This window comes from Stegostoma tigrinum, chromosome 39, assembly GCF_030684315.1.
Source record: "Stegostoma tigrinum isolate sSteTig4 chromosome 39, sSteTig4.hap1, whole genome shotgun sequence".
NCBI classification, from domain to species: Eukaryota; Metazoa; Chordata; class Chondrichthyes; order Orectolobiformes; family Stegostomatidae; genus Stegostoma; species Stegostoma tigrinum.
Genome location: NC_081392.1, coordinates 8,319,103 through 8,344,299, shown reverse-complemented (window position 1 = coordinate 8,344,299; position 25,197 = coordinate 8,319,103). Strand labels below are relative to the sequence as shown.

Sequence of the window (25,197 nt, the reverse complement as noted above, 5' to 3'; positions counted from 1 at the left end):
CTGCCACCTCTCACCGTTTAATGACTTTTTTTATTCCCTCTGCCAAAATGGATAAATACACTTTCTCCTAAAGTATACGCCATTTGTAAAATGTTTGTCCATTCACTTAACCTACCTATATAACTTTGTATCTGCTTGCTGTCCTCTTCACAACTTACTTTCTGACCCACCTTTGCATCAGCAGAAAATTTAGCAACCATATTTTCAGTTCTTTCATCCAAGTTCCTTATATAAATGGATAAAATGCTGAGGCACTAATTCTAGAGACATACAACTGTCTGGCCAACCAGAAAATGACCAATTTATGTCAAGTAAAGATGCTCTGACTTAGAAATTCTGCTGATTATGAGATCAGGCTCCTGATAGACTGGTCTTTCACCTCTGTAGAGGAGCACAGCTTTGGAGCATGGGTACCTTTGTTGTTAACTAGTCTTGTTTTGAGTTGAATGTTGATTGGAGAGAACATGTTCTGAGCCATTTATGAAGGTTCTATTAAGAGTAGAACGTTCTTTACATCAAAGCCTATGCTTTCTTTAGATGTTTCTTTGAATTCTTCAAGTTTCAAATGAACTCTCAATGCATTTCTTTGTCTTCAGCTCCTGGCAAGACCGGTCTGTTGCAATGAAGCAATGTTAATATTTAGCCGACCATGTGACTTGTAGTTATCGACAAGCCATAAGTCACTTGTCAGCCCTGTGCATGTGTCCTGTCATTGCAATTTTCCAATTGAAGAGATGGCGTCTTCCTTCTTTTCTATCTTCCAACATCCAGCTTCTTCCAATCTTTTTTGCAATCTGGTACCCCTCTTTAATATCATCTCCTGGTGCACTCTCCTCCCACAAACACTACCAAATGACCCACAAGCAAATTGGTCGTGGCTGTTTTCAGGTGCATGGTGTCCAGACTGTGTAGGTCCCACCTCCCTCAAGACTGATATCAGTGTCTTTAAAAACCTAAAGCTCTCCCTCTTGCACCATGTCTCCAGTCAAGCATCCATCTGTTCCGTCCTCCCATTTCTGTACTGTCATGTACGTGGAGTCTGTAGGTTACTATTTTTGAGTGCTGTTTGCTCATTTATGACCCACCACCCTATGCCTAAAACATCACTTCTATTGGCCTATGTCTTTGGTGCTCATGTGGACCATGACCTCTGGCTGTTCACCTACCCTCTTCAAGGTGTTCGACAGCCGTGTCCTTTTGCTGAAAATACGTGGAAAATGTAGGCAAATTCATCCCCTAAAGCTTCCAAAATAGCCAGGAAAATTCCATGCATGACAAATCAGAGGATGGTTATCTTTGTAAGAAATGTCAATAGGATCTATGAACAGTTGCTCCACCAGTCACAGGCTGGTTTTGTCTTGCATTTGCTGCTGATAGGATCACCATGAATCTGTGAGCAGTAAGTGAGGGAAGAGACTTTCCATCTGCAAAGTCTATGAAGGGAGATGGGGGAGGAGAGGAGCTTGCAAAGGAGGGGGAGGCTGCAGGGAAAATGGGGAATGAAGAGCAGGTGAGGGAGACAAGTTGCAGGGGATGGCTTAGAAGGGGTGGAAGCTGGGAAGTTGTTTCTGTTAGGCAGGGATACTAGGACCCGTGGGCACAGCCTTAAAATTAGAGGGGGTAAATTTAAAACGGAAATGAGACGACATTTCTTCAGCCAGAGAGTGGTGGGCTTTTGGAATTCATTGCCACGGAGTGCAGTGGAGGCCGGGACGTTAGATGCCTTCAAGGCAGAGATCGACAAATTCTTGATCTCACAAGGAATCAAGGGCTACGGGGAGAGTCCAGGGAAGTGGAGTTGAAATGCCCATCAGCCATCATTAAATGGCGGAGTGGACTTGATGGGCCGAATGGCCTTACTTCCACTCCTATGTCTTATTGTTTTATGGTCTTATGATTGGTGAAGGAAGCTTCAAGTTTGGGGGTGGGTCTGAGAGAAAGGTTGCAGATGAGAGAGAACAATTTTTTAAACATATCAAACAAGGAAAACTCAGCTAACTAGAAGCCAGGAAAACATGAGGTCACTGAAGTAATTAACAACTTACAATGAATGTGGAATGTCTGGAGGAGCTGGTATTTCAGGAAAAGTATAGTTCATGCTTTTCCTGTAATTAACACTGTGTTAAATGTTAAATTTAAATTTGAGTTTGAGATCTGACCTGACTAAAATCAAGTTCTGGTGTATTTCACAGAAATTCTGACCTGCTTCACATTATACCCAAGATAACACGGTGTAGAGCTGGATGAACACAGCAGGCCAAGCAGCATCAGAGGAGCAGGAAAGCTGACGTTTCGGGTCTGGACCCTTCCTCAGAAACATTAAAAATGGCAGCTTTTCTGCTCTTCGGATGCTGCTTGGCCTGCTGTGTTCATCCAGCTCTACACCTTGTTATCTCATGTTCTCCAACATCGACAGTTCCTATTATCTTTCACATTTATACCCAGTCTGCTTTGCTATGAACTTGGTCTGGTTCACACAACAGCCAGTCTGCTTCATAGTAATCTCTACCTGCTTCGGAGACTATTGTCTGCTTCACTCTTCTCCTGGTTTGCTTTGCCATGATCCTGGTCAGTTTCTCACAGCTCCCAGCCTGTTTCACAGTTATTCTGAATGTTTTCACACCCCTCCTAACCTGCTTCACACCCCTTCCTCTTATTCTGTGCAATGGGGTGACTCTATACTTGTACATGTTATGTAATAAATCCACTTTCTCTAATATCCTGGAAAATGTAATATATTTTTGTGTGGACATATATCTCTTGCATTGATACATTTTTTAAAAAAACATTTATTTAACAATAAGCCTGGCATGATTTTCCATCACTGCCTCTAATGATCTCTTCCTTCTTTGTCTTCAGAATGCAGTTCACCAGCAGCAGTTCACGTCCTTGGATGAGAAACCCCAATTCCCAGGAGCATCAGCAGAGTTTGTGGACAAGTTGGAGTTCATTCAGCCCAATGTCATATCCGGTATCCCCATTTATCGGGTGATGGACCGGCGAGGACAGATCATGAACCCAGATGAAGACCCCAAGGTACACTGTCACAGTTATAGTCATAGTGTCATAATCGATGTGTTCTTCTGTTGTTTTTCTTATCACAGAATTGTCATTCTCATGCTAGATTGGTAACAAGTGTAGGATTGATTTGAAAATTTCAACCAAATTTTTTAATAAACAAATTGATGACTTATGATCACAGAGCAACTTGTGTGTACATTCTTATTCTAGCATGTTGCTGCCTGGCCACCTCATTGGTGCTGGTCTTTGGTATCATCCTGGTCCTTGAACTATTAACATACTCTTCGTGTGACTGCTGTTGTGTTCCTGCATTATTTGGAATTAAAGCAATGATAGTTTCCATTCTTTGCAATTTAGAGTGAAAAGGCTTCTCCTAGTCAGTTTACTAGAAGCAATTTCATGACAGCCCAGTGGGTAGTGATGTTGCCTTGTTTTATTCTCTATTCATTTATGCGATGTGGACATTGCAAGTTGAACAAACATTTATTGTCTTCCAGTGTTTGACCTTGAGAAAGTGCTGGTCAGCTGTCTTCTTGAACTGGACTTCCATTTGACTTGAAGTAGACCTTCCTGGCAAGCAGGAAGTTCCAGGAAAGGCGATGTTAAATTTCCAGGTCTGGATGATGAATGGCTTGGAGAGGAACTTGCAGGTGATGGTGTTCCCAAGTGTCTGCTGCTGTTATCCTTCTAAGATGATAGTGTTAGTGGGTTTGGAAGGTGCTGTCCGAACAACCTTGGTGAACTTCTGTAGATGATACACACTGTTGCTATGGAGCATCAAAACAGTAGAAGGACTGGATGTTTGTGGACCTGGTACCAGTCGGAGGGGCTGCCATGTCTTGTATGATGTCAGCTTTTTGAATGTTTTTGGTGCTGCACCCATCCGGGCAAGTGGGGAGAATTCGATCACATCCTGATTTGTGCTGTGTAGATGGTGGACACACTCTGGGAGAGTCCAGAGGTGAGCTTTCTGCCTCTGACATGCAATTGTACGCACATTATTTATATTGCTAGACCATTTCAGTTTCTGATCGATGGCAACTCTCAGGATGTTGATAATGGGGAATTCAGCACTGATGATGCTATTGAATGTCAAAGGGTGATGGTTGGATTCTCTCTTATTGGAGATGGTCATTTCCTGGCACTTACATTGCAGGAATGTTGCCTGCTACTTGTCAGCCTAAACCTAGATGTTGTTCAGATCATGTTGCTTTGAACTTGGACTACTTCAACAGCTGAGCAATTCCAAATGGTGTTGAATCTTGTGCAATTTTCAACAAGCATTCTCACTTCTGACCTTATGACTGAGGGGATGACGTTGATGAAGTAGCTGAAGATGGTTGGGCTGAGGATTCCAGCCTGTGGAACTCCTGCAGCTGTGGTGACTGACGTCAAACTACTGCAACCATCATCTTTTGTGCTGAGTACAACTCCAACTAGCCCAGAATTTTCCTCCCATTCCCATTGACTCTTGGGAGCATCTTGTTGTCAAGTGAGAAACTTTCAACAGGATTGTGTAACCTAAGCAGTTAACTGCAAACTTGCTGCAGAGTCCTGTGTTGAAAATAGCCACTTGGGAGATGTATCAAAAGGAAATGAAATCACAGAAGAGCCATGCATAAAAATGGCAATATTCATAGTGGATTAGGGTCTGTGAAAAAGATGGTTCTTGTACAGTGTGTAATAAACATGGTGTACCACTGAGGGACTCACCTTTCTCAAAAAGAGTTAGGAACAGATTCTTTGAATATTTTTAATATTCAAGATAGATTTATTCTTGGAAAACAAGGCGGTGAAAGTTTACTATTGTTCGGTGGAGGTATGGAGTTGAAGTTACAGTCAGAACAGCTGCGGTCTTATTAAATGGCAGAGTAGGAGGAGCTAAAGCCCTACATCTGCTCCTAACTGGTAAGTACCCAGTTAAAACAAAACAAAGAACTGTACATGCTAGAGATCTGAAACAAACAAAAACAGAAGTTGCTGGACAAACTCAGCACGTCTGGCAGCATCTGTGGAGAGAAGACAGACTTAACATTTCAAATCACGTGAAAGAAAGGGCATTGGACTCAATGTCAATAAAATGTGGAGCTAGAAAAGCGTAGCGGGTCAGTCAGCATTCGAGGAGTAGCGAAGTCAACATTTTGGGCAGAAACCCTTGGTCAGGACTGATGAAGGGTTTTGGCCTGTAACGTAGACTTCCCTGCTCATCAGATGCTGTCTGACCCACTGTGCTTTTCCAGCTCCACATCTATTGACTCTAGCTTTCAGCATCTGCAGTCCTTACTGTCTCCAAGTCACTGGACTCAATGTTAACCACTTTCTCTCCACAGATACTGCCAGACCTGCTGAATTTCTCCAGCAATTTCTGATTTTGTTTGGATATTCTCGTTTTAAGTTTGTGTTGGTTTGCTTAGATGCTAATCCTACTGCTCAGGTATTTTTGTTCAGATAGTGCAGTTTGCTAATCTTGCTGGACTACTTTTGGAATGGTTAAAAGCCCCAATGAATACATTAAAATGTTAAAGATTTGTTGAACTGAGAAATGACAACTGACCACCAGATGGCATCAGTGTCTTATATTATCATAGCATTCTTTTCTTGTAGCAAAAATGTCAGGGCCATCCTCCCAGATGTTAGATTTGGAAATATTTGATTGTTTACCTTGTCACCAGTAAATCTGGTTTGGGTGTCTGAGGAAAATACTATTAAATTGCATTCTATAAATTGCAGTGTCTCACTCCATTCCAGGCAGCCCCATACAAAAGCTTCCTGTTTCAGTGGTAGTTGGTGGCACCGGAGTGTTTCCTGCCACTGTATTGGAAGTGAAACCTGGTACAGGAGATGGCATGGATGGGTACCTAGAACCAGAGGTCACGACCCACTCCATCCATAAGCACGTGCATCATTGTGCAGCCGATGTATACTTGCTGTCCTGCTCACTATTTCCCTGGCTACCTCACCACTAACCCTTCCCTGCCCTCCTCTCAGTCAGCTCCCACCTCCCTCAGTTGCGAGGAATGGTTAGCAGCGAGGGAGCAAGGTGGTGAGTGGGAGAGAGACAGGAGTGGGCTGGTTGGGGGAGTAACAGCCAAGTGTTTGGAATAGGGAAGCGAGCAAATCCCTACCTCAGGTTTTGAGCTGAATTGATCTGAAACATTTGGAGGGAAAAAGACATATTATGGAGGCTATGCATGTTCCAATATTTTATGCATTTGCTCAATATTATGAATGTTCCTGTCCTTTGATACAGAAATCTACCTGCAGTATCGCTGGCTGTGTTGCCATAGGCACTGCCACTGTGTAAGGTTGAGTCTGTTGCCATTGCAATGGCAAGATATTTGAGCAAAGTTTAACAATGATCGAAACCCCGAAATGCAAATGATTGGGAATAGCAACAAAATGTGACAAGCAGCAAATCCGATATGCTGTCGAACCCGTTTCTGAACTGCTAATTGAGGAAACACAAGTTCACTTACCACCAGGGTAAGTTTTGGGAGGGTAAAAAGCTGGGATCAGCAAAAGTGACTGTGAAGTTGGCAGAGTGTGGATAAAAATCCAACTGGTTCAGTCATGCCCGTTAGGGAAGACTGCTGTCCTTTCCCAATCTGTGTCTACCTTCTGTCTAATTTTTCCATGCTGCATAGAGCCTGTTTGCTGCAGTGCATGGTAAGTTTCAGGTTGTTGCATGGCTGCACACTCATGCAGCTGAAAGGTCACATGACTCCCATCTCACATCATTTGCCTCTTAACTACCCTAAAAGTAAGATGGTGTACCAAGTCACTGCTTTGTTGGTTGTGTTGTTAAAAGATGCACAGACAATGAGCATTATTTGATTTAGAACAGGGAGCACATTTAAAGACGTTCTACAGGGATACGGAGGTCTTATTCAGAAGGCAGAAGATGCTGCATCCTGTGGATACATCTGCTGTCAAGGCAAAGAGCAAAGAGTAGCCTTGTTTCACAGTGGTTTGCATGTATTCAATGCAGCATTTATATCAAACAGTCACGCAATGGTTCAAGAAGAACCTGCACAGAACAACTAGGGGATAGACAATATAGATAACTATGCGCACGTCTGAAGAGTAAATATATTAGACATAGTATAAAGTACAGTGTTCCAGGCCAGGGGCCCCAATTTTTTTACAGCCACAACTCTCCCACAGTTGGAGCCAATTGAATTGGCACTCTAGATCTGGTAGCAAGTTGATTCAGGAATAAATCTTCTTCTTTGTTGGCCTCAGATATATAATAGTAGTATTGTAGAACAGTGACAATTGAAACTTGAAATGAACTAGAGATGGGGTGGATTCAGGAGGGGGACATGTAGACTTACAAAGAAAAAGGCAATTATTTTGATAATGAGTGGGACAGGAAGGTGAGAATGTTCTACATGCATAAAATTTTAAAAAAGCAGATAGGATCACGGCAGATAAAATCGTGTTAAAACAAGTGGTCCTTTACTTAACCACACTAATAATCAGAACAAAGTAAATGAATTAGTGATGCAAATAGAGGTTAAGGAGTATGATCTCACAAGGACAAATTCGGGAACTTGTATTCAGGAGTACATATGTGCCTCTTCTAAAGGACAGACAGCAAGCATGCAAAGATGTTTGTGATTTGGACAAGTTAAGTAGAGGGCAAATGCTTAACAGATGAAGTGTAATGTAGATATATGTGAAGTTGTCAAGAATGGTTGCAAAAACAGGAAGGCAGATTATTATCTGAATGGTTATGGATTGAGAAATGAGACCTGTGTCCTTGAACACCAGTTGCTGAACGTGAGCACAATGGTGCAGTAGGTAATGAAAAGGGCAAATGGTATGTTGGCCTTCATTATGAGAGGAGTTGAATAAAGCAGCAGCAATGTCTTGCTGCTGTTAGAGAGACAGCACCTGGAGTATTATGTGCAGATTTGATCTCCTTATCTGAGGAGGGACATTCTGGCTATGGAAGAAGTGCAACAAAGGTGTACCAGGCTGATTCCTGGGATGGCAGGACTGACATCTGAAGAAAGACTGGATTGACAAGGACTTTATTCACTCGAGTGCGGAAGAATGAGCGAGAGATATCATAGAAACCAGTAAAATTCTAACAGGTCTTGACAGAATTTCTGATGACTTGGGAGCCCCAAACCAGGGGTCACAGTCTAAGGATACAAGTTAGCCATTTAGGGCTGACATAAGGAGAAATTTCTTACCAAGAAAATGGTGAGCCTGTGGAATTCTGTCCCACAGAAAGCAGTTAAGGCCAAAACATTGAGTATTAGGACCAAAGGAATCAGGGGGTGTAGAGCAAATGTGGGAACTGATTTGGTTGATCAGCCATGATCATATGGAATGGTGGAGGAGGTTTGAACGGCCAAATAGCCTACTCTTATTCCTACTTTCTATGTTTCTCTGAAGGGAAGGGTGGTGGGGTAGCTTCATTAGTGCGGGATGGAAAAATGTTGATAGCAGGGATTGATCTAGAACTGGATAATGTAGAAGCCACGTAGTTGAAGGTATGAAATAGCAAGGGGAAGAAAATACTGGAGTGAGAAGTTTGTAGGCTCCCCATCAGTAACTGTTATATAGTACAGTGAATAAATCATGAGATTATAAGGTCGTATAAAACAAAGGCAGTACTCAAACAATAAAACAATTTGATTAAATAAATCAAATTAACAGAGGTAACCACAAAGAAGAATTCATTAGGACAGTTTCTTGGAATACTATCTTGTGAATCCAACAAGGATCAGGCTGTTGTAGATCTAGTAATGCATAACAAGGCAGATTTAAAAAATCGTCTGAGTACGAGTTCCCTTACAGAACCTTAACATGGTAGAATTTAACATTGAGAGTAAGGTACTTGGGTCTGAAACAACTGCTCTAATCTTAAAAAAAGTGGGTAATTACATAGGAACAAGGGTAAAGTTGGCTGGAGTTGATGGGGAAAGTTTAGTAAAAGAGTTCAGAAGCAATGGCAGTAGTTATAATGTAATTTATTAAACCTGCCTTATTTCACGTTATTGGATCCAAAATTACCTGATTTCTGGCCAAATCCACAAAATCACAACTTCACTTTCAATAACAAAACCTACAGACAAACCAACGGTACACCCATGGGATCTCCGATATCAGGGTTCTTAGCAGAGGCAGTAATGCAGAGACTCGAACAAACAGCTCTGCCAATCATCCAACCCAAACTTTGGGTCCGCTATGTGGATGACACCTTTGTCATCACTAAACAAAACAAATTAGAGGAAACCTTCAAGACCATCAATAATACCCTTTACTGGCATAACATTCACAAAAGAGGAGGAAAACAACAGCAAACTGCCATTCCTAGATGTCACAGTAGAGCGAACAGCCAATGGGGAACTTCAAACCAGCGTCTACAGGAAAACAACACATACGGACCAAATACTGAACTACAGGAGCAACCATCCCAACACCCACAAACGAAGCTGCATTAGAACATTATTCCAACGAGCCACCACACACTGCAGCACAGAGGAACTACGCAGAGCAGAGGAAAATCACCTATACAGCGTATTCAAAAAGAATGGGTACCCTATGAACACAGTCCACCGATTTCTCAGCAACAAACCCAAACAGACAAAACGGGCTCAGAAACCATAACCACTCTCCCCTACATCAAAGACATTTCCGAAATGACTGCCAGACTACTCGGACCCCTTGGCATCAGGGTAGCCCACAAACCCACCAACACACTAAAACAGCAGCTAATGAACTTAAAAGACCCTATACAGACAACACATAAAACAAACGTCATCTACAAAATACCTTGCAAGAACTGTGACAAACACTACATTGGACAAACTGGCAGGAAGCTAGCCACCAGGATACGTGAACATCAACTAGCCACAAAACGACATGACCCACTATCATTCGTATCCTTACATACAGATAAGGAAAGCCACCACTTTGATTGGGACAAAACATCCATCCTAGGACAAGCCAAACAGAGACACGCATGAGAATTCCTAGAAGCATGGCATTCCAACCGGAATTCCATCAACAAACACACTGACTTGGAGCCAATCTACCATCCCCTGAGAAAAAGAACAGGAAATGACATCACCAACCCAAGGAAACCTAACCAGATAAATAGAAAGCGGGACATAACACCAGCGCTTCGTTGGAGGCTCACTGATGATGTTACCTAGAATGGTGACGAACCGTCTGAAAACTAACCTTCCAGCTCAGCGAGCAAACTCACATCCAGAACAAAATCATGTTCCAGGAACCTCTCCCAATGCGCTGTATGAACTCTTCCATGTGATTGCCTCTGCCTCTGTCAATCTGATTTGACTAAATAATAAATCAATTTGATAAAAGTATACTGCATCCACTGTACCCGGTGTGGCTTCCTCTACATTGGGGAAACCAAGCGGAGGCTTGGAGACTGCTTTGCAGAACACCTCCGCTCAGTTCGCAACAAACAACTGCACCTCCCAGTCGCAAACCATTTCCACTCCCCCTCCCATTCTCTAGATGACATGTCCATCATGGGCCTCCTGCAGTGCCACAATGATGCCACCTGAAGGTTGCAGGAACAGCAACTCCTATTCCGCCTGGGAACCCTGCAGCCTAATGGTATTAATGTGGACTTCACCAGTTTCAAAATCTCCCCTTCCCCTACAGCATCCCTAAACCAGCCCAGCTCTTCCCCCCCACCCACTGCATCCCAAAACCAGTCCAACCTGTCTCTGCCTCCCTAACCTGTTCTTCCTCTCACCCATCCCTTCCTCCCACCCCAAGCCGCACCCCCATCTACCTACTAACCTCATCCCACCTCCTTGACCTGTCCGTCTTCCCTGGACTGACCTATCCCCTCCCTACCTCCCCACCTATACTCTCTCCACCTATCTTCTTTTCTCTCCATCTTCGTCCGCCTCCCCCTCTCTCCCTATTTATTCCAGTTCCCTCTCCCCATCCCCCTCTCTGATGAAGGGTCTAGGCCCGAAACATCAGCTTTTGTGCTCCTGAGATGCTGCTTGGCCTGCTGTGTTCATCCAGCCTCACATTTTATCATCTTGGAATTCTCCAGCATCTGCAGTTCCCATTATCTTTGATAAAAGTCAGTCTTGATTAGTGTGCTCCCTTAATTTTACAAGTCCTCATTATCTATTTGCAAATATAGTCAGAAGTATATACATTACTGTTAGAAAGCAATATTTTAATAGTCTCATGGAGTAATGCCATTTTGAACTGCCGTCACTCCTGCTGTGCTAGTGATGATTGGCCCTGAAAACCTCCCATAGCTCTCCTCATAATTTTAATGAGCCAGTTCCTCCGACTAGTCAGAGATTTAATCAAGAGATCTTCAGCAATAGAAAACCCTTCAAAGAAACAAACCTTGAATGGCATGGCATAGCTTGCATTTTATTAAATCCTTAGTCACACAGTGGCAGCTGTTTTATTGGGGCAGCATGGTGGGAGTGTATAGCACTGCTGCCTCACAGCATCAGGGAAGTGGGTTCAATTCCACCCTTGGGCGACTGTCTGTGTGGAGTTTGCACATTCTCCCTGTCTGCGTGGGTTTCCTTTGGGTGCTCTGGTTTGCTCCCACAGTCCAAAGATGTGCAGGCCAGATGAACTCGCCCTGCTAAATTGCCCATAGTGTTCAGGGATGTGTAGATGAGGTGAGTTTATAGGGGGATGTGTCTGGGAGGGATGCTCTGTGTGTCAGTGTGGACTTGTTGGGCTGAATGGCCTGTTTCCACTCTGTCGGGATGCTATGATTATCTTGTGATTTATTCACTGACCTATGAAACAGCTACTGTTGGGGAGGAGGGGGCTGTAAACTACTCCTGCCAATGTCATCTTCTCCTTGTCACTTATTAACCTCAAAGCAGCTAATAAGACATGTTGAAAAGGAAATGCTGTCAATGACCAAGAATGTGAATGACTGGTGGAAAGATGGTTATCTAAAAAAATTACACGAATGTCATAATGGGTTTCTTCAAAAATAAGTCAAAGTTGTGATTTTATTTCTCCGCTGTTCAGTAATTGATGTCTAGAAACCTAAATACTGGTTATGACTAAGTAGCTGATGCCTTTAAAATCCTTGGATGCGATGCTTCAGGTCCAGGGACTTACTGGCCTTTAGCTGCATTAGTTTCCCTCGTCATGGTTACTGTGTTTGTTTATTTTCTCTCTCCCCACCCCCAACTTTAGTCCCTAGATTATTTGTGATTATAATGACATTTCTGCATTGGCTATTTAGATTTTTTGTCATACTTCCTTGCAATGTAATTATTAATTGGTCAACCTGACTGTTACATGTCTTTCCCAATTGTTTTCAGAATGTATAACTTTAAACATTCAGTCTTGTGTGTGATTATTAATTTGGAAAATTATGGATGACTTGCAGGGGTGAAGTTGAAAGCCGAGACATTATTGGAATGTGTAAAGGTTAAGCAAATTGTAATGCTGTGTCACTCTTTTCTATCTTTCAAATCGGCAGTTTTGCATCATAGACCTTGAACGATGATAAACTGTTCTGGAACTCTTACAAAAATAATTATCAAAAAAATTTAAGAGGTAGAAAATAAATCCTGGGAGCAAACTAGTGAGTACTATAAAAAGGGACAGTAAGAACTTTTTAAAAATATGAGAATGGATAGAGGCCAGAGTGATCATAAGAGAACAAATCTGGGGAAATAATAGTAGGAAAGCAGAAAATGGTAGATAAGTTGAATAAATAATTTGTCTCAGTCTTCATGATAGAGGGCACAAGTAGCATCACACAAATACTAAATCTAGGGACTAAAGTTGGGGAACGGGAGAAAATAAACACAGTAACCATGACGAGGGAAACTAATAGAGCGAAAGTCCTCTGGACCTGATGCAATGCATCTAAGGATTTTAAAGGAAGCAGCTACAGAGATAGTAGCGCTAGCAGTAATCGCCCAAGAATCTTTACATTCTAGAAAAGGATTGCACAGAAGAGATGGAACCATTCTGTTCATCTAGCCTATGTCTTTAATCCCATTGCTCTGCTCTTTGCCTGCAGTCCTGAAAAGTGTTTTCTTTAAAAAAAAATGTTGTGCTAACATAGATTGGGTCTTGAAAATACATTTTGTCTGTAAAGTCTAATTCAGTTCTGTCCATCTCAGGTGTGGCATCCCAGTTTTTTTTAGTTTTAACTTGTTTTCCTCCTTGAAGGATCCGAAAACTCTCAGTGCAGTAACGTTAAGATTTAAATTAAAGATAACAAAGTGTGTAGCTGGATGAACACAGCAGGCCAAACAGCATCTCAGGAGCACAAAAGTTGACATTTTGGGCCTAGACCCTTCATCAGAAAAGGGGGATGGGGAGAGGGTTCTGAAATAAATAGGGAGAGAAGGGGGAGGCGGACCGAAGATGAATAGAGGAGAAGATAGGTGGAGAGGAGAGTACAGGTGGGGAGGGGAGGACGGACAGGTCAAGGAGGCGGGATGAGGTTGGTAGGTGGGAAATGGAGGTGCGGCTTGAGGTGGGAGGAGGGGATGGGTGAGAGGAAGAACAGGTTAGGGAGGCAGGGACAAGCTGGGCTGGTTTGGTGATGCAGTGCGGGGAGGGTCGAGCTGGGCTGGTTTTGGGATGCAGTGGGGGAGGGGGAGATTTTGAAGCTTGTGAAGTCCACATTGATACCATTGGGCTGCAGGGTTCCCAAGCGGAATATGAGTTGCTGTTCCTGCAACCTTTGGGTGGCATCATTGTGGCACTGCAGGAGGCCCACGATGGACATGTCGTCTAAGGAATGGGAGCGGGAGTTAAAATGGTTTGCGACTGGGAGGTGCAGTTGTTTATTGCGAACCGAGTGAAGGTGTTCTGCAAAGCGGTCCCCAAGCCTCCGCTTGGTTTCCCCGATGTAGAGGAAGCCACACCGGGTACGGTGGATACAGTATACCACATTGGCAGATGTGCAGGTGAACATCTGCTTAATATGGAAACTCATCTTGCGGCCTGGGATGGGCTGAGGGAGGAGGTATGGGGGCAAGTGTAGCACTTCCTGTGGTTGCAGGGGAAGGTACCAGGTGTGGTGGGGTTGGAAGGGAGTGTGGAGCGGACAAGGGAGTTGCGGAAGGCAGACAGGGGTGGGGATGGAAAAATGTCTTGGGTGGTCCACTGCATCCCAAAACCAGCCCAGCTCGTCCCCTCCCCCGACTGCATCACCAAACCAGCCCAGCTCGTCCCTGCCTCCCTAACCTGTTCTTCCTCTCACCTATCCCCTCCTCCCACCTCAAGCCGCACCTCTATTTCCCACCTACCAACCTCATCCTGCCTCCTTGACCTGTCCGTCCTCCCCTCCCCACCTCCCAACCTGTACTCTCTTCTCCTCTACCCATCTTCGGTCCACCTCCCCCTCTCTCCCTATTTATTTCAGAACCCTCTCCCCATCCCCCTTTTCTGATGAAGGGTCTAAGCCTGAAACATCAGCTTTTGTGCTCTTAAGATGCTGTTTGGCCTGCTGTGTTCATCCAGCTACACACTTTGTTATCTTGAATTCTCCAGCATCTGCAGTTATCTCTGATTAAGATTTAAATTGCTATTTTTGCTGATGGTGTTAAGCTTTCTGTTCAGACATCTGCTTCCACTGTTCTTGCATCAGTTTTATTCTTCACTACCGCTCTGCTTCCTGCAGTTGCCTAAGGACATGGTGCTGAAGTTCTATCAGAAGATGACACTGCTGAACACAATGGATCGCATTCTGTATGAGTCCCAGCGACAGGTAAACAGTGCAAGGCGTTGAGAGGAATGGGATATTCTACGTGCTTTGTCACTGAGCTGCTAATTAGTTTGACCCTGAGTATAGTAATGTAAGTTGTCAGTCTGGTGCAGAACTGAGGATGTGCTGGACTGTCTGTGATACCATCTTTTAGATAAGCTGTTAAACTGCCCCCTCAGGTGGGTGTCACAGATTCCTTGGAGCACTAAGAAGAGCAGGGGAGGTTATTCCTGGTATGTTTTCAAATCTTTAGAAGCCCTGAGCTGACTTAGTGTTCATCTCATTGAAGCAATCTCTTGGTCAAATTTTTTTTAAAAATCAGATATATTATCAACCAGCAGAGTTTCACATAAACTCTGCTATAACCCAGGCAATCTTGTTTATATACATCCAGCACAAGTTTTGGATAGAAGAGGACATGACTTGTCTTGCAGCGTTTGGAATCTGGTCATAAACATGCCTTCTGCCTCTATTGAGTTGGTCAGTTATTTTTACCATGCTGTTCTTGCAACTAACCACTCCCATACCAAATCAAATTCAATCTGTGGTTATCCTACCCTGAGGAAACATCCCTGGACCAATCAGATATAAATAAGTGTGAACCTCAGGCCTTTTTTTGCATTCACTACTGATTTACCTTGTCTTGTATCTGAAGGCTGCTATATCTGGATTTGGCTGTTTGAACAGGCTTCAGCATTCATTTTGAGTGCGCAAGCAGTCTTGGAGATTTCATCATCTTTTTGTTGATGCAAAGAAGTTGCCACAAACTTGTTTTTCCCATTATCCTTCTATTCTGGTATCAGTTTTTATCTTGCCTCTCTGCACTTTTCTCTTTCACTGTACCGTGAAGGGGCACTGAGTAGAGTTTTGTTACAGACCTTACATCCTGGATGTTTATCTCTTCATCAAAGACAATAAACAAATTCCTTGGCTGTTATAACATTGCCGTTTGTGGAAGTGAGTGTGTGCATATTTGCAGCCCTGTATCTAAAATTAACACAGTAACTGTACTTTTTACAGTACATTTACTAGTTTTGCAGTGCTTTGTAGCTTCATGAAGTGCGTGAAAGGTGTTGTATAAATTCAAGAGTTTGGCACAGTGAGATCTATCCTGCCACTGTTGTGGTGCAGTTCACTGGCCTGTGCAATAGTTAGACACTCTGCTTATTTTACAGGGCCGCATAACCTTTTATATGACCAACTATGGTGAAGAGGGCACACATATTGGCAGTGCTGCCGCACTGGAATCCAATGACATGGTGTTTGGGCAGTACAGGGAAGCAGGTAAGTGAAATGTGAAGCCAGTAATCAGGGCAATGTAGTCTGCTGACAGAATGTCTATGTGCACTGGGGCTTCACACCATAAGACCTGACGTTCTATTGGTTCCACAGTTAGGAATATTACTCGAGGCTTCACTGAACAGCTAAGCCCTTCTATAAACCATTGGTTGGGCCTCAATTGGAACACTCTGTTGCATTCTTAAGGTATCACACTCTACTCAAGATGCCAGTGCCCTCAGAGGATGCAGAATGCATTTACTCAATTACTTCATTTATATTGAGAAGCTGGGGTTGTTCTTCCTTGGAACAGTGATAGTTAATAGGAATTTTAGTGGGAGGGATTCTAAATTTTGAAGGATTTCCTTGAATTATTCCACAGAAAATCTTTATTCATGAACGTGAGTTATTAAGCAGAGGACACTGGTTAACATAATTGACAAAATAACTTGAGGAGCAATGAGGATTTTTCCATTCAGTGAGTTGTATGTAACGAGTTGAAATGATCTGGAAAACTCTGGCTGAAAGAGTGGTGGAAGTTGCCTCAATTGTAACCTGCAAAATGAAAATGGAAAAATTGATAGCATTGTAGACCAGGAAGAGGGACTAACTTGGTAACTCTGTCAAAGAGAGAATATGGGCATGATGGGCTGAATGGTCTCCTCCTGTATTATAAGATTCTATTTTTAGCTTTCCCAGGAGAGGTTCAGTGGGCAGCGCCAGTTAGAGGGGAAACTTCCCAGGCCTTCTGTTTTGCAATGCCACAGTATAAGGATGATCCAACAGTGCTATTGTACTCCCCTGTCTCTTCCAAATGGGCAGCATTGACATAGTTGTAATGTCAGTGGCCTAGTAAAACAGAGACCAAAGCTACTGCTCTGGGGCAAGGTTTCACAGCAGATGGTGAAATTTGAATTAAATTAATAAGTTTGGTGGTCCATTGGTAATTGCAGAACTATTACTGATTGTTGTAAAACCCCCACCCAATATTCTTTAGGCAAGGAAATCTGTCAAGCTTACCTGGTCTGGCCCGCATATGACTCCAGACCCATAGCGATCTGGTCGACTCTTAACTGCCGTATGAAGTGGCCTAGCCATATGAAACCTAAGAGAAGGAGTGAAACTGATTGGATCACTGCACATCAGTCTAGGCACCAGAAATGACAGTGGCAAACCTAACTCTTTTGTTCCTGAAAAGTCCTCCTTACTAATCTCTAAGGGCTTGTGTTAAAATTGAGAAACGAGGTTAGACGATCGACGGTCTAACATAGCCATACTGTCAGAATCGTACCTTACACACAATTTCCCAGACACCACCATCATGGAGTGTGTAATGGCTCACCATCAGGACAGACCTGCCAGAAATGGCAGCGCCGTAATATAGTCAGGAGGTTTCCCAAGACAATGCCCTCAGCATTGACTTCACGAAGTCTCATGGCATCAGGTGAATTGTGGTCAAAGTATCTTCCTGCTAATTATCACTTACCTCAGCTGATGTATTACTATACCTTTATGTTGAATACCAATTGGAGGAAAATTTAGGGGTGATGAAGGCACATAATGTTCTATGTTTTGAGGATTTCAGTACCTCACCATGAGCGGTGAGATAGCACCACTAGCTACCAAGCTGAGTCCAAAAGAACATAGCTACATTGGGTCTGCAGAAGATGGTGAGGGAACTGACAAGAAGGAAAAATACTCTTGCCCTCATCCTCACCACTCTGCTTGCCAGACATACACCTGTCCATGACAACATCAGTAAGAGTGACCACAAAGTAGTCCTTGTGAAGGTGAGGTCTCTTCCTTGCATTGTGGATATTGTCCATTGGACTGTGTGATACTATCATTATACTAAATTGAACAGACTTCAAAAGCATCCAGAAACTCAAAACCGTGGGCCATCAGCAGCTGCAGAATTATATTCAGATACAACCTGTAACATCATGGCTTGACATATTCCCCCATTCTAGCAATGCCACCACACCGGGGGGATCAATCTTGGTTTAGTGAAGTGGTCGGGAGGGCTTGCCAGAGCACCAACAGGCATATTTAAAAATGAGGTATCAACCTGGTAAAGCTCTGTCAGAGGATTATTTGCGTGCCTAATGGGTTGAAATGGTATTGTATAGATATGGCTGAGTGATCTCACAGCCAACAGATCAGATATAAGCTCTGCAAGAAAAGGCTGCACAATATTCCTATCCTCAGTGATGTGGGAGCACAGCATAGCCTTGCAAAAGACAAACCTGAAGTATTTGTCCATCTCCAGCCAGAATTGCCAAGTGAGTGATCCATCTCAGCCTCCTTCTGGGGTTCCAAGCATCACAGATGCCAGTCTTTAATCAACACTGTTCAGTCCATGTGATACTAAAAATGCTTGAAGGTACTGGATACTGAAAAGGCAATGTAGTCTGATAACATTCCAGCAGTAGTATTGAAGACTTGTACTCCAGAACTTGCTGTGCCCCTCGCCAAGCTGTTGGGCATAACTACAATATTGGCATCTATCCAGCAATATGGAAAATTGCTTAAGTATGTCTTGTTCACAAAGACCAAGACAAATACAGTGCAGCCAGTTATCAGCCCATCATTCTGCTCTTGATCATCAATAAAATGATGAAAGTGGTCATCGGCAGTGCTATCAAGTGGCACATATCAGAAATAAGCTGCTCACTGATGCTCGGTTTGAGTTCTGCCAGGGCTACTTAGCTCTTGACCTGATTCTGACCTTGGTCTAAACAGGGACAAAAAAGCTGAGTTCCAGAGGTAAGGTGGAAGTGATTTACCCTGGACATCAAGGCAATATTTGACCAAGTGCGGCATCAAGAAGCCCAGCATAACTGAAGTCAATGGGAATCGGTGGAGAGGAAACTCTAGTTTGATTAGAGTCACACCTAGCACAAAAGAAGATAGTTGTGGTTATTGGAGATCACTCATCTCAGTCCCAGGATATCTCTGGAGTTCCTCAGGATAGTGTCCTAGGCCCAACTATATCCCGCTGCATCACCGTTGGCCTTTATTCAGACACAACAAGACCTTGACAACATCCAGATGTGGTTTGATAAATGGCAAGTAACATTTACAACACCCTAGGGCCATGCAACGACAATCCCAAACACGAGAGAAGTTAACCATCTCTCCTAGACATCAATCACATCCTTGTGACTAGATCCCTCACTGTCAACAGCCTGGGGCCACCATTTACCAGAAACTACTGGACCAACCATAAAAATACCACAAATTCAAAAGCAGATCAGAAGCTCTGTAGGAAGTAACTTGCCTCCTGTCTCCCCAGTGCCAGTCTACCACCTCGAAAGCACAAGCCATGAGTATGATGGGATACTCCTAACTTGCCTGGATGAGTGCAGTCCAACAACATTCATGAAGCTCAATAATTCAGCACATAATGGTTCATTTCATTGACACCCCATCCACTAACCTTCAACTTTTACTCCCTCTTCCACTGGTGTACACTGACTGGAATGTGTACTAGCACCTTTGTCAGAATTTTTCAATCTCATGAATAGACCACCAACAAGGACAAGGCCAGCAGGTGCCTGGTAAGACAACTACCTGGAAATCCCTCTCCCAGACACACTCCCAGGCTTGAAACTGAATCACCGTTCCTTCACTGACACAGAGTCAAAACCCTGAAACTGTCTTCCTAAACACTCTATGGCTGTACATGCACCTCAAGGACTGCAGCAGTTCAAAACGGCAGCTGACCACCAACTTCTGAAGGGCAATTAACGATTGGCAATAAATTCTGGTTTAGCCAGCTCACATTCTGTGAATGAGTACAAATAGTGTTGGGGTCCGGAATGTACTGCCTGAGACTAGCAGAAGCAGATTCAGTCGAAGCTTCCGAAGGAACTATAGCCTATGAAATAGAACAGTATGCAGGGTTACATGGAGAATGCAGGAGAGTGGCATTATGTGAGATGTTTATTCGGAGGGCCATTGCAGATGTGATAGGCTGAATAGCCACCTGTACTGTAATATACACAATACTTATTATTTCCTATCCACCCTCCTCTATTCTGAATACTCAGAAACCATGCAGTGTTCACTGTCTTATTTTTTTAGCGATTTTCATACCTGAATTGTCAGCCTTATTTACTGACTGGGAATTAGAATAATTGGATTTTTTATGGGACTGGAGCACATAATCTGGACTGACAGATACTGCACTGACAGAGTCTTACCCTTTGGGTGAGATATTTCAACCAGACCCTCCCTACTTGCTTCAGAAGTTCTGATGAGTCAGAACGATTCCACAGTGCAATTGGAGGAAGAGCAGGGTGCTCTCCCAGCATCCCAGCCAACACCCCTCCCCACTGCAGTTGTTCATCTTGTAATTCATTTGTGCACTGTTTGTGGGATCTTGCTGTGCATATATCGTCTACATTCTAACAACAGCAGCTAGGCCTCTGATTTATTCATTAGTCACCAGTTGCTTCATTGGAACCCTGGAGAGATGGTGAAGCACTGCATAACTGCTGGCTGTCATTTCGCTAACCTGCTTATTCTTTTCCTGTTGCCTAGGTGTCTTAATGTACAGAGGCTTCCCGCTGGAACTGTTCATGGCACAGTGCTATGCCAGTGCCAGAGATGTGGGTAAAGGACGTCAGATGCCTGTTCACTATGGCAGCAAGGATCTCCATTTTGTTACAATCTCATCTCCTTTGGCAACGCAAATACCGCAGGGTAAGAATTTACATACTAAACATTACCTTCACACTCTCTCAGCCTTCATTTATTATTTTCCTCCTTACCACCTGACTCACTTCTAAAGTCAAGTGTGGTTGTAAAATATTTTGCCACCTAAGCAGAGAATTTCCACCAAGCAGATTATGTTTAGATCTCCCGTTTGGTTCTGCTAGCAACATTTTTTTGATCAGCATTTTACTGGGGATTGCCACAAGATTCTAAGCAGAACAAACTGGAAGCTAAAAATGTGGCCTCCAGCAGTCAAGCATTCACAAGAGCCCTCCTGGGTTGCAGGACCTTTTCTGTACCAGACTTATGTACTTTCCCTGTCCTTTCCATCAGGTACCATGCCTGTCCTTTCTCCTCTTCTCCAAATCAGGCGTAGTGCCTTAAATTCCATTGCCACTGCCTTCACCCCTCACTCCTCCTTTCCCAAGTACAGTGCTATTCCCCTAGCTCCCCCACAGCTAGGGATTGCCCTCAGCTAGCTCGTGTGCTCACTCTTGTTGTGTTGGTGAGTGCAGCATTCTGTCTTTGGAGACCTATTTTCTCTTTGTTCTGCAGATGGATATTACTGCTCTGTGTGCCCCTTGATGATCGATCTATCTGTTCCTTAGGCCAGAGCAAAACTGTCTTGGCAAGGTAGGAGTCAGGAGCAGGCACAGGCACAGACAGTCAGCCCCAAGATTGATTGATCAATTCTTCACTAATATTGTTCTTCCACCCTGTAGATGCCAGCGCAATCAATATCTCCTGTTCAAATTCCCTGACAACATGCCTGCTTTTTGCTTTCAGCTGTCGGGGCTGCATATGCTTACAAAGTGAGTCAGGAGGACCGTGCAGTCATCTGCTACTTTGGAGAGGGCGCTGCAAGCGAAGGGGATGCTCATGCTGGTTTCAACTTTTCAGCCACTCTAGAATGTCCCATCATATTCTTCTGCAGGAACAATGGCTACGCAATCTCAACACCAACCCATGAGCAATACAGAGGAGATGGCATTGGTAGGTACTGGGACCAGAGTAGAGAGGCAAATCCAACAAACTTTTTATTAACTGGCACCTATGGGACCAGGAGTGTACCGATTTGATCAAGAGGTCCACATTATCAATGTAGAAATGCACACTGGGTAATAGAAACGCAACATATCACTGTTATACTTTATTTGCAGCATAAACCACTTAAATGCAGCCTTGCCTTAAATCAAACTTGCTGTCAGAGAGCCTTCTCACTCATGCCCTCAGCTGACTACTAGAACCTTGCAATAGTACAGTAAATTTCCAGTATTTCAGGTGTATAATTTCTGCCTGTTTGTTGAGAGTGTCAGTTCATAAGATGCTGGTTAAAACAAAGTTCGCTCTGTCATAAATATCAATCAAATCAAAAAACGATACTGGATGTTAGGAAGCCATTCAGCTCATCATTTCTGTAACATCTTGCTGAAAAAGTGATCCACTTGGTCCCACTGCTCTTGCTTGCAGCCTTACAATTTTGTTCTTTTTTCAGATATTTATTAAATTCCCAGCTTCCACCTTTTTCAAGCAGGCACACACCACGGCTCAACATGGCTCACTGCACTTAAAACAAAAAGTCCAGCTTTGCACATCCTTTTCCCAGTCATCTTAAAACTCTGTCCTCTGGTTGAAGATTCTGGTGCCAATAGAAACAGTTTCACCTTTATTTTCTCTTATCCAAAGCCTTCAAGATTTTGAATGCCTTCTCTCAAATGTACTGTTAACCTTCTCTGCTTTAAGGAGAATAAGCCTAGCTTCTCCAGTCCATCCAACTAACTGAAGTCCATACCCATTCCAAGATCTTCATAACCTTCAAGTTTGGTGCCCAGAATATTGGGAGTGAAGTACAGTGATGATAGATCAGGTGGACTGGAGTTGGTGCCTTTCCCTGTACACCTGCCTGTTTTTAAGCTTTATCGAAGTCAATGAAATATAATATTGAGCAGGGGAATAAAACAGGCCCCCAAGACCCCTCTCTCCAAACCTGACTTGAACCAACCTGACCCATTGCCATTATGTGGGTTAGGTCAAAATTGAGACTAAACTGTTAGAATGGATCCTTTGGATCTCAGGAATTGTCTGCATTGGTTAACACCTTCCCTCTCTCCCAATAGCTGCCAGAGGCCCTGGTTATGGGATAATTTCCATCAGAGTGGACGGGAATGATGTCTTTGCTGTTTATAATGCTACCAAAGAGGCAAGGCGCAGAGCAGTGGCAGAAAACCAACCCTTCCTCATCGAGGCCATGACTTACAGGTAAACATACTCGATGCTAGCTTGTTAATGGTATCTGTTAATGATTTAAGTTGACAAACAATACAAACTCTTTAATAGTTTCTACTGGGTACATAAACCGGATGGACAAATCCAGTCCTTCAATGCCAAAATTAGAGGGAGGGACAGTGAATGCTAAGGGCGCTGGGCAGGGAGACCGGGAGAGCACAGAGGACCCAGGCAGAGAAAAGGAGGGAGGGCACAGAGGTCTGGGTACAGAGAGAGGGAGCCCGGGGGCCCAGGCAGAGCGAAAGAGAGAGGGAGTGAGGATGGGCACATCGGGCCTGGGCGAAGGGAAGGAGGAGGGGCTGAGGCAGAGAAAGAGAGAGTGGGCACAGGCAGAGAGAGAGACAGGCTGCAGAGGCCCCAAACAGAGAGGAAGAGTAGCTGCACATGTTTACATTTTAATTTTTTTTAAATTTTACAACTAATTTAGTTTACCAATATAGATATTTTATAATAGGTAAATAGGTATTTCAACTTGCAGGGTATAATGTTTCAGTTGCTTCTCTGATGGGAGAGCTTGCACAGAATCTAATCATAGCCTGTACTTTAGCTTTAATAAACAAAAGTCTGATTTGCTTAAAAACATTTCTGTTAATGTTACACCTTGCAAGAACACAACAACAAATTCAAGTGAGAACCTGCAGTATTTTTGAGGCACTTCAGAACCTTTGTTTATATTAAACACACAAAATTTTCCATTAAGTTTCCATTACTGTTCTGTAATGAATCTGTCTCAGCTCAATAAACATATTGCTGTTAATGAGCTGAGCCAACATTTCACACTGTCAAAACACAGAAGTTTACCTCTCCAAGCTCAGGACAATATACCTGTTTGAGTAACTGAGGCATATAGACTATGATCTGAGGACATTTTGAGATCCCATTGAGGCAGCCGGGAAGTTAAATTCCATTAATTGAATAAGTCTAGGCTGAAAGGCTCGTATTCTTAATGGTGACCATGATATTATCCCGTTGTTTCACTGGTGACCATTCGGGAAGGAAGTCTGATGTCCTTGCCCAGACTGGCCTGTGTGTGACTTCTGAGCCAAGCGAAGTGGCTGATTCTTAACTACCGAGTAAGTATTCAGTTGTGTTCAAGGAGGCAGCTCACCAACACTTTTTCTAAGGACAGTTAGGGATCAGGAATAAATGCTGTCCTTGCCAGTAATATGCACACTCCTTGAATAAATATTAAAAGCTTCACAGGTCATAAGATCAGTTGTTATCCCCCACACGCATCCTACCTGAAGTCACACTTCATTCACTGATCCATTGCTAGGAATCTCCTCACAAGTTGTTTAAACCATTCATGGACAATGTTCAGTTTTTCTCACCATCAGCCCCAGGAGAGTGAGATTTCTAGGTGGAAGCATTTGTATCACACCAGTTGGAGTTTATCTTGAGTTAACTGGAACCCTGGGACAGATGGCAGATGCCTTATTGAGGTCGTAGACATGCTTGCTAAGCCAGTGGGTTTGGTTGCAAACATTTCATCAACCTGCTAGGTAATATTTTCAGTATGCCTCTGGTGAAGCATCAGTGTTCTGTCCTGCTTGTTATTTATATGCCTCAGTTTGCTGGGGTTTGGCCCATGTAGTGTTTCTCACAGTCCTTGCATGGTATTTTGTACATTACCCAGTTTCACTGGTCTTGGGTGTGGGATCCTTTATGTTCATCAGTTGCTGTTGTAGGATGGTTGTTGGTTTGAGCGCTACTTTGATCCCTAGGGGTTTGAATCTTGTGGCCATCTCTGAAATTTCCTTGATGTATGGTAGAGTGATTAGTGTTGTGATCTGTCTCAAAAGTAATGGTGGATTGTGCTTTTCGCATATCCATTCCTTTTGAAGACTCCGTATAAGTGCTCTTGTTCAGCTTTGTGTAATTCCAGGTTACTGGAGTGGGTTGTGGCTCGTTGGAATAGTGTCCTGATGCTGCTCCATTTATGGGCATTGGTGGTTGCAAGTGTAACTGAGTATCTGGGCCATATGTGTAAGCTTTCTATATACGCTAGTCTGGAGTTCCCTGTTATTTTTGCATGCTACCATTATGTCCAGAAGGGTAGTCAGTTGTTGTTCTCTTCTTTTTTCGTGAATGTTATCCAAGTAAGGATGTTGTTTGTGTTAGTGGGTTTCTTCTAGTTTTGTGCATTTAATAATCATGAAGGTGTCATCTGC

The 25,197-nt window shown here is 43.4% G+C and overlaps 1 protein-coding gene across 1 annotated transcript in view; it reads left to right on the top strand.

The window, feature by feature from the left end:
• The window catches only part of bckdha (branched chain keto acid dehydrogenase E1 subunit alpha), a 70,103-nt gene that overhangs the window by 25,266 nt on the left and 19,640 nt on the right, over positions 1-25,197 (top strand). The window contains exons 2-7 of the mRNA XM_048522358.2: positions 2,860-3,036; positions 14,660-14,746; positions 15,919-16,027; positions 20,567-20,728; positions 21,527-21,733; positions 22,858-22,999. Of these exons, the coding sequence (XP_048378315.1) occupies positions 2,860-3,036; positions 14,660-14,746; positions 15,919-16,027; positions 20,567-20,728; positions 21,527-21,733; positions 22,858-22,999 (884 nt within the window). The remainder of the gene's footprint in view (positions 1-2,859; positions 3,037-14,659; positions 14,747-15,918; positions 16,028-20,566; positions 20,729-21,526; positions 21,734-22,857; positions 23,000-25,197) is intronic.